At 39.3% G+C, this 9,716-nt stretch overlaps 1 protein-coding gene across 1 annotated transcript in view; it reads right to left on the bottom strand.

Moving 5' to 3' along the window:
• Positions 1-4,398: 4,398 nt before the first annotated feature.
• Positions 4,399-9,716, bottom strand: part of WDR47 (WD repeat domain 47) — a 38,319-nt gene continuing 33,001 nt past the window's right edge. Inside the window, exons 11-15 of the mRNA XM_032219016.1 lie at positions 9,159-9,328; positions 7,395-7,565; positions 7,000-7,131; positions 5,993-6,211; positions 4,399-4,846 (exon numbers count right to left, since the gene is read on the bottom strand). Of these exons, the coding sequence (XP_032074907.1) occupies positions 4,704-4,846; positions 5,993-6,211; positions 7,000-7,131; positions 7,395-7,565; positions 9,159-9,328 (835 nt within the window). The 3' untranslated portion in view covers positions 4,399-4,703. The remainder of the gene's footprint in view (positions 4,847-5,992; positions 6,212-6,999; positions 7,132-7,394; positions 7,566-9,158; positions 9,329-9,716) is intronic.

The raw sequence follows: 9,716 nt of genomic DNA, 5'->3' as shown, positions 1-9,716 counted from the left end.
CCAGCCCTCCCCCAGAAAAAAATGAAATATCCTAGGAAATATTCTGAAAAGGCGGAATGTTTCTCTGGATGTGAAAAGGAAGAAACGTGTTTTATAAATTGAGAAGGGCTCCCTGTAGCTCCCTCCCTCCGCCCACTTTGTCAATGGGCCATTAAGAAAGCCAAGCTAGTCCCTTTACATAATAAAGAGTTCTCCCCTTCAGCTCCAGGGGGGTGGGATTAAGGCATGATAATATTGGCCCCAACTGACCACATGGCATCTGAGAACTCAACCAAACCTGGATTCAAAACGCAGCCTAGAGAGTTGCCCCCTGCATGGCCCCATGGGAGTCTGACAACCAATCAGAATGCATTTCTTACACAGGAACAGGAAACAGAGAGGTGGGACTGAACAGGGTATAAAAAGCCTAGCAAGCCCCTCCCTCGGCCCTTCTCTTCTTCTCCACCAACATTGAAGCATGTGATCCCCTTTTCTGTTCAGGGCTCAAGCCGTGTGGCCCTGTCCACCATTAAAACCATCTTTCCAAGCAGCCTCCGTGTCTCCAGTGTCTTTTCCCCCACTTGGAGACGAACCCAGAAGGACATTTCTTTCAACACTCTATATACCACATTTACCTGGAGTTAGGATCTATTTTTAAAGGATCTACTTAAAGTGAATTGAGTTTGTTAGGTATAAAAGTAAAGGTTTTCCTCGCACATATGTGCTGGTTGTTCCCAACTCTAGGGGGCGGTGTTCATCTCTGTTTCAAAGCCAAAGAGCCAGCGCTGTCCGAAGACGTCTCCGTGGTCATGTGGCGGCATGATTCAACGCCGAAGGCGCATGGAACGCTGTTGCCTTCCCACCAAAGGTGGTTCCTCTTTTTCTACTTGCATTTTTACATGTTTTTGAACTGCTAGGTTGGCAGAAGCTGGGACAAGTAACGGAAGCTCACTCCATTGCACGGCGGTAGGGATTCAAACTGCTGAACTTTCTGATCGACAAGCTCAGCCTCTTAGCCACTGAGTCCCTTTGTGTTAGGTATACAACTATTAAAATAAGTCTTTTGACAAGGCATGCCAATTAAATCACATCTTCCTTGGAATTTCACATGGAGTTTCCTGGACATTTTGGTACCAGATAAACTTTTTTTTTCTTATTCACCAGGCATTTTGATACAATTAGCAGTAAAAATCAGTTTTTTAAAAACATTAGGATTACAGGGATATTTTGCGTTTGGTAATCTAAATTTGTGTGACATTTGTTTCTTGTAGGATGCCAAAAATTCCTTTGTGACCAGGCAAAATACAAACGTAGCTTTTTCATTGCTCATAGTACATTTTGACAAGGAAACTAGAGAATTTATAGTCCAATTAACACTGTGTAAAAATGTGATGTTGTGAAATCTACAGTAACTCTTATTTTCACTCAGTGAATCTGAGGTAGAGACGTATCAGATACTTGAGGGCACTTTTCAGATGCGTGGAAGAAAAAGTCTGAAAACAGGCCCATTAGTAGGGAAGCTGAATGGAGGTGCAAAAATTGATCTTAAGTAGTCAGAGGAGAGTATCTTGTTTGGAAGCATTTCAGTAGTTGGCCGTGCATTGTGCGGATCAGGATCAACTATAAAACCGCTAATCAGCGATAAAGCAGCAGATTCTTGAATAAATATCCCTGAACAAAAGACATTTCCTGGTTTTCTTCTAGCCTTATGAAATATTAGTGTACAGGATGGTGCAAGATTCCTTCTGTTACTATTTTTTCCCCAATTTGTTTGTTTTGTGTTTTTCAATTAGAGTTGGCCTAGGCCAGTGGTTCTCAAACTTGGCAACTTTAAGACTTGTGGACTTCAACTCCCAGAAGCAGAGCTGGCTGGAGAATTCTGGGAGTTGAAGTCCACAAGTCTTAAAGTTGCCAAGTTTGGGAACCACTGGCCCAGGCCAACTGTGCAGACAAGCCTCGTGTATTTTTCTTGGCAGGATTTTTAGAAGTGGTTTGCCATTATCTGCTTGCCAGGATGATGAGGAAGTGAAGGCCCACGATCCCTCAGTTGAGTTTTGAGTTTTGAGTTTTATTAGAATTTGTAGGCCGCCCTTTTCCCTGAGGGGACTCAGGGCGGCTCACATAAAACTGGGAAGGGGGGAACACAAACATCAAGATAGAAGACATATAATAAAATGGTAGGCAACATACATTCATCATTCGGGAGGGGTAACTATCCTTATCCCCAGGCCTGACGGGCGAGCCAGTTCTTCAAGGCTATGCGGAAGGCTTGGACGGTGGAGAGGGTACGAATCTCCACGGGGAGCTCGTTCCAAAGGGCCGGGGCTACTGCTGAGAAGGCCCTCCTCCTTGTGGTTGCCAGCCGACACTGGCTGGCCGATGGAATACGGAGGAGGCCTAGTGTATGGGATCTTATTGGTCGCAGGGAGGTGATTGGCAGAAGGCGGTCTCTCAAGTATCCAGATCCACTGCCATGTAGGGCTTTATGGGTGATTAATAGCACCTTGAAGCGCATCCGGAGATCGACAGGCAGCCAGCGCAGCTCGCGGAGGATGGGTGTTATGCGGGTGAATCGAGGTGCACCCGCAATCACTCGCGCGGCTGCGTTCTGAACTAGCTGAAGCCGCCGGATGCTCTTCAAGGGCAGCCCCATGTAGAGCACATTGCAGTATTCCAGCCTAGAGATCACAAGGGCCCGAGTGACTGTTGTGAGAGCCTCCCGATTCAGGTAGGGTCGCAACTGGCGCACCAGGCGAACCTGGGCGAATGCCCCCCTGGTCACAGCCGTTAGGTGGTGGTCAAATGACAGCTGTGGATCCAGTTGGCTTTGTGCCTAAGGCAGGACTAGAACTCACTATCTCCTGGTTTCAAGCCTGGTGACTTAATCACTATATTAATCTGGCTGTTTTTTTTTACATAGGCGTTAAGAAATTCAGAGGGCTTTTAAATGAATACATAGATGACCATCTTTATTATACAGATGGATTTTACATTGCTGCTGTTATTGTAAACCTTTATTCCGCTATTTTGGTTTCCATAAGCCAAAACATTTAGGTGGCAAAATTTAGGTGGGCTTATCTGTGAGTATATATGATAAAGTTTTTAAAAGTACAGATATTTCCAATATATATATGCACAGATAAGCCCATCCAAGGGTAAGCAGCCTTTGGATTTTTATTCAAAATAGCATGAAAAATGTGGGTCACCCTATCTGTGGGTAATGGATTTCTCATGTTATTTTGGTAAAAAAATTGATTGTCGGCTTATTCATACACCTCATGGTAGTTGTTTCCACATGAAGGAAGAAAAATTACGTAGCTTCACTTTCTTTATTGAATTAAGTACATATACACTTCTATAGTAACCTCAACTTTTTTTTAATGACAGTTCAAAAAGGTGTTGCTACAGTGCACAGCATATATTAGAACCAAGCCTTAAATTTTACTTCAAATAAATAATCCAAATATTTAAGAATTTAATTTAAAAGCAATATAAATGTACAATATGAAAATATAAAACAATAGAGGAACATAATACTCTAAATATAGAAATAAAGTTGCAACTATATTATATAGTCAGTGCAAGAAATTAAAAATTCCAAATAAACTTCTGAACTGGGAAATAATTTAGTTTTAGATTATCATGCAGACATAGCATTTCAAGCCGTGCTATTGCCTTTAAAATTTGTATGGTATTCTATATCAGTGGTTCCCAAACTTGGCAACTTTAAGCTCTGGCTGGAGAATTCTGGGAGTTGAAGTCCACAAGTCTTAAAGTTGCCAAGTTTGGGAACCACTGTTCTATAAAAACACAGGAGAAAACTGTGTAACCAGAGGATATTTCGAAACATTTTACTATACTGTTTTGCAATGATGAGGAATGGGCAATTTAATATATTACTTTTTTTTTTTCCAACAAGGCAATTAGTAATTATAGCAACTTCAGAAAAATTCCTAACTGCACACACAATACTTTCACATACGTGCCTCTGTAGGAAGGATTATAGCCACTGATATCATGTACCAACCACACCTAAAAGTGTTTGCTTTCCTACATTACACAGAGGTATTTTGCTGCATTCAGTAACGCTAATGCCTCTTCACACCCATGTTTTTCCTACCAAAAGCTTGAATTTTGAACATAATCCAACGAAGTACAGCCTCAAACTGAGAATCATTTCATACATCTCAATCTCTAGCTAGTTACTATGATCAAGAGTCAGGTCCTCTTTAACCATCTTTAGAGTTCATAATTATACGTATTAAATGAAGCTTTGATGGGGAAAGGTTTTGGGCCACTAATTAAGATAGATGTAAACAACATTGTACAGCATGGCATATAACAAGTCTTAATCTGTGTGGATGCTGTGATATTGCATGTGAATTTCCTTGAACTCTTAATTCAACCTGATTTTTTAAAAAAAATAAATATTGTCATTGAGACCAAGACCAGGGAATGCAAATAACACAAAATGTAAACACATAAAATAAATGTAACTTTTTGGAGTGCACATTGACTTCGCAAGAGCTCTCGTAACAAACCTCAGCAACAAGACTACAGGAGGTCGTAGCAGCATGAGATCACATGGAAAGCACTGAAAAATAATAATCCACACCAACACACCAACATCTCATAACAACCAAGTTTCTGTGGGACGCATCTTCTTGCTGAAATGCTGTTCTTTTCATAGACACCTCCAGTTGCCTTGTGGATCTGTGCTTCATTCATACGTTATAACTCCAGAGTTTGACAGTTCTGTCAGCGGAAGATGATAAGAAGGAAAGATCCTGTGTATGCCATCTGCACTGAATCACTTTGTCCTTGTGCTCCCCTACTACCATAGTTGGTAGCTGCTTAGTAAGGTCACCTATGAAGAATAATTAGAAATTAGAATTGCTTAAAGCACTGCCGTTTCCTTTATCTTTGCACATAAACTTCATTAATACTGTTTAGTTCAAGTAAACCGTTTCATGTACCCTGAAACAAATCAGATGGATTATGCTTTCCGCTCCCTCATTTCATCTATTGCAGAACAGGTAATTCCACTATTGAGTTCCAGAAATTAAAGAAGACAGATGTAGTTTGCCATAATGGCACATCACATTTTATATAAGAGTTAGATAAATAGGTACAATGGTTAAGGTGCTCGAGTAGAAACCAAGAGACTCAATACTAGTCCCGCCTTAGGTATAAAAGCTGTCTGGGTGATTCTGGACCATTTACTATTTCTCAGCCAAACCAGTGGTAGGATTCAAATAATTTAACAAGCGGTTCTCTGCCCTAATGACCAGCTGGGTAGGTGGGGCTTGGTGGTCATGTGACTGTGTGGGCATGGCCAACTCAATGTCACTCTCATTCTCGTTCTCGTTTATTAGTTTTGTATGCCGCCCACTCCCGAAGGACTCCGGGCGGCTTACAATAAAAAAGGGAAGGGGGATAAATAAGACAATACAAAATTTAAAATACAACAACATTCACAATTAAAGTGGGGCTGGATACTTCAACGGCCCCAGGCCTGCCGGAACAGCCAGGACTTAGTAGATTTATGGAAGGCCGGGAGGGTAGTCACATTGATGGGCGCTTTGCCTTAGATGATCTAATGTGATAAGGGTTAACCGGAGAGGCAGTTTCTGTAAGCAGGGCAATAAAAATCAGGCTAGAAACAACACCAGAATGTTTCCTTCCTGCCTTCCTTACAGGATTAGCCCTGTAAAGTGGAAAGAACCAAAAGAAGATTTCTTCTAACAAACAGTTCTACCAACTGCTTAGAAAATTAACAACCGGTTCTCCCTGATAGGTGCGAACTGGCTGAATCCCACCACTGAGCCAAACCCACTAGGATTGCTGAGTGGAAAATAGGAGGCTAAAGGAATATCAGGCATGTCTGTTGCCTTGACTTATTTATAAAAAACATTAAAGGTTGGATAAAAATCAAATAAACATATGAAGTTGATCTAAAGAGAGAGACGGAGAGCATTTGTGCTATTTAGGAATCGTTCAGAAGTGAAATTACCTTGCAGGTCTGTGACTTTTATTTTCATGTCATATGACCCTGTGAGAAGGTAATGAGCCCCGGGGGAAAACCGAACAGAACGGACATCACTGGAATGAGGATGATAACTTTGAACCATCCGCCCACCACGAATATCATAAAGCATACAGCTGGAATCTTCCTGCCCAGTAGCTAGAAGGCGACCACTAGGATCTACAGCTACAGATGCAACAGCACTGCCTGAAAGAAAAGAACCCATTATGTGCTCTAAGCCTGGTTTCAAATCCAGATTCTAATGTAGATCTTCTAAAATACTCATCAAAACGACGTCAGATGCATTTAACAATCACATTGGTGCTAACATAGGATCAACTGTACAATAATGAAGGATCTGCTTCTGTCTTTGCAAGTTTGATAAAACCAGGAACGTTTGACTGACTTGAGAATGCTAAACATGCTTGTCAATATTTATTTATTTATTTATTTATTAGACTTATATACCGCTTCATAGAGCTTTCAGCCCTCTCTAAGAGGTTTACAAATTTTTTTAGCAAATTGAGTCAGCAACTTGCCCCCACAGTCCGGGTCCTCATTTCACCCACCTCGGAAGGATGGAAGGCTGAGTCGACCTTGAGCCGGTGAGATTTGAACTGCTGAACTGCAGATCACAGTCAGCTAAAGTGGCCTGCAGTACTGCACCCTAACCACTGCGCCACCTCGGCTCATAAAAGCATTTATCAGTAAAAAATTTAAACAAGTTATTTTACATGTTTAAAAAAGGTCTTTCATATAATATGAGACTGGAATACTGACCATTAAATATACAATTTACAAAATAAACATTCCGTTTAATTATTTGAAATGTCCCTCTAATAATAGTGTTAGATGTTTAACAAAAGATTCCCAGCATTTACTCAAATTTATAAAGAAGCTATTCCTTTACCGTGACAATCTCCATCTTCTGTACAATAAAATTTTTGAACAGCTATCACCAATGTGTGTTTTTAGGTCAATATCAGTAAACATACCAGTTCCGTGAAAAGTTGTTCCAACAACTCGAACACAACTTGGTACTCTGAGATCCCAGAATCTCACAGTCTTGTCTTGGGATCCAGATGCTATCATCCATCCACTCCACGTATAAAGTGCTAAAATGTGACCTGCGTATATAAGAGATATTAATTTGTATTCACTGCGGGTTTTAAAAAGCTATTAACACCTATAGCAATAGCACTTCATAGTGCTTTACAGCCCTCCCTAAGCGGTTTAATTAAGAAATAGTTACTTTTAAGCCACAAGGGAGACATTAAGAGATACTTGTAGATTTTCATATTTTTAATATACAGTGCGCATTTTAAACTTTATTAAACTTTTCATAAAGCAAGACTGTAAAGCTAATGATTCTGATGAGCTGTTAACATACCAGTGTGGCCACTCAGCGCATGGAGACCTTGCCCTCGCTGGCAGTCTGTGGTATAAATATTACAGTCACCAGCTCCAGCACTTATTAAAATGGCACCGCCACTTTCAGGACCTTCCATAAAGGCTAGATCTCTAATAGTTCCATCATGCATGCTAAATTCCAGATCTGGCCCTAAAAGCATTAAAACAGGAAAAATAAAAACAAGTATATGTTTAGTACAGAATAGGTTTACTAACCATTTAAGGAATTTTATGACACAATGTAAAAATTAGGAAAAGCTTGGTTTTGAAAAACGAGAAACAGATGTACCTACTAAAATATTTCAAAATTTATAGTTACTGTGTTTTAGCAAACGTCAGCCAGGGAAGGCTGTGGTTTTGTAAAAGGCTGTCAGGCTTACCTGGCAGCATAGCAGGATTCTGGGTAAACATTTAATTAGTACAAGAAATACGTTTATTTTCCAACAGCAAATTTTGCACTGAAGCAAAATTTACACAGACATTCTAGGTCAGTGTTTCTCAAGCTTGGCCACTTGAAGATGTCCGGACTTCAACTCCCAGAATTCCCCAGCCAGCATTCGCTGGCTGGGGAATTCTGGAAGTTGAAATCCGGACATCTTCAAGTGGCCAAGCTTGAGAAACACTGTTCTAGGTAATTTACAGAGACATTCTAGGTAATTAAAATGGAATTTAGCAAACTCCAATTATATTGTGTTTTTTTTTAAAGAGAGTCCAATTGCAGAAAATAGCAGTGGAGTCTGTCAATAACTTAAGGCTGCCGTGTAAAAACTAAATCACAGTAAACTTCAATTTAGTAGATTAATGGTGGAAACTGTGTCCCCCCCCCCCCCCCGTTAATCCATTAAAGAAGTTAATAAACAGCAAACGGCCCTAAAAGGCATTCCTATTCAAGAATTATTATCTAATAATAATTTCAGTAAACACCTATAAACTGCCATGATTAATAATGGAGAACCGAAAATATCTTATTCTGCCAGGAGAACTGCGGCATTTGACTTTTTCTATCCTGATTAATTGAAAGAAAAGGAGTGACATCAAACAATGAATACTCAGTTTTGAGGAAAAAGTAATGAGTACTATCCATAGTTTGGGTACTATCCATTATTACGTGACTATGGACAAAGCCTGATTTAAACATTTTTGTACATAAAACACCTAAAGAGAATCCCCGACCTCCGGTCCTTCCGACGCGCCCTAAAAAGTTGGCTTTTCCAGCAAGCCAGCCTGGCCTGAACAAAACAAAACAAATTATTGATCACTGTTAATTTTAATTCGATTTTTTTTTTTAAAAAAGTCATTGTCAATTTTAATTGGGTTTGGGATATTCTATTTAATTTTTTTTTAACTTTTGTATTATGTGTTTCTTTTAATGTTGTACGCTGCCCTGAGTCCTTGGGAGAAGGGCGGCATATAAATCTAATAAACCTAAACTTAGTTCAGGTCATCTATAATACAGTAAATAAATATGCTTAATATTTTTCTATTCTTCAACATTTGTAATCTAATTTTATATGTAATGTATATGTGGCAGGAAATAAAGACAGAGAGAAATTGTTCTAATTTAAGAAAGGAGAAATTCAGACAAAGATCCGAATTAGGATTTATCAATGACTGCCTTTTAAAATGTTTCGGATTGAAAGGAATAGTTAGTTTTGACTCCATTATGTTATTCACAAGAACTATTTTGTTTCTCTTCTATCACCAGTGTTCAGATTTATTACATTTTATTGTTGCTCGCACTTACCAGTGGCATTACAGGTATCTGCATTGAAAGGCAGGACTTTAACATATTTGTCATTGGAACCGGTAGCTAGCAACTGTCCACAGGGGCTCCATGCTACACAATAGATCGATCCCTTGTGATGTTTGTTTCGCTTGAAACGAACGGCGGGTTGTTTAGGAGTGCCATTACCACTAAAAACATTATAAAGATTAGAATGATTATTACATTCTTCACTCTGGGTCTCTATGTGCATGAACACGTATGTGTGAACCAATAAAGTCAATTACAGTAGTGTCTGACTTAGTAAGAATATTGGGAAAGAGCAGTTATTTTCACCCAAACAATTTTAAATGGTTTAAATACATTTAAGGTATTAGGAAATACAACACAAAAAGAAAAATTCTTAGATATAAAACAAAAATAAATAGCAGAAGTGTATCTGATCATAAAGATTGAGTTGAAACTAGTTAATTTTCAGTGAATATGAAAACAAAGATATATTTAAACGTTAATCTGACTATTTCGAGCACCTCTAAATAATAATAGTAATAATTTATTAAATGTATGTGCCAACTGTCT

Source organism: Thamnophis elegans, chromosome 5 (genome assembly GCF_009769535.1).
Source record: "Thamnophis elegans isolate rThaEle1 chromosome 5, rThaEle1.pri, whole genome shotgun sequence".
In the NCBI taxonomy this organism is placed as follows: domain Eukaryota; kingdom Metazoa; phylum Chordata; class Lepidosauria; order Squamata; family Colubridae; genus Thamnophis; species Thamnophis elegans.
This window is presented reverse-complemented; position numbering and strand designations above follow the sequence as displayed.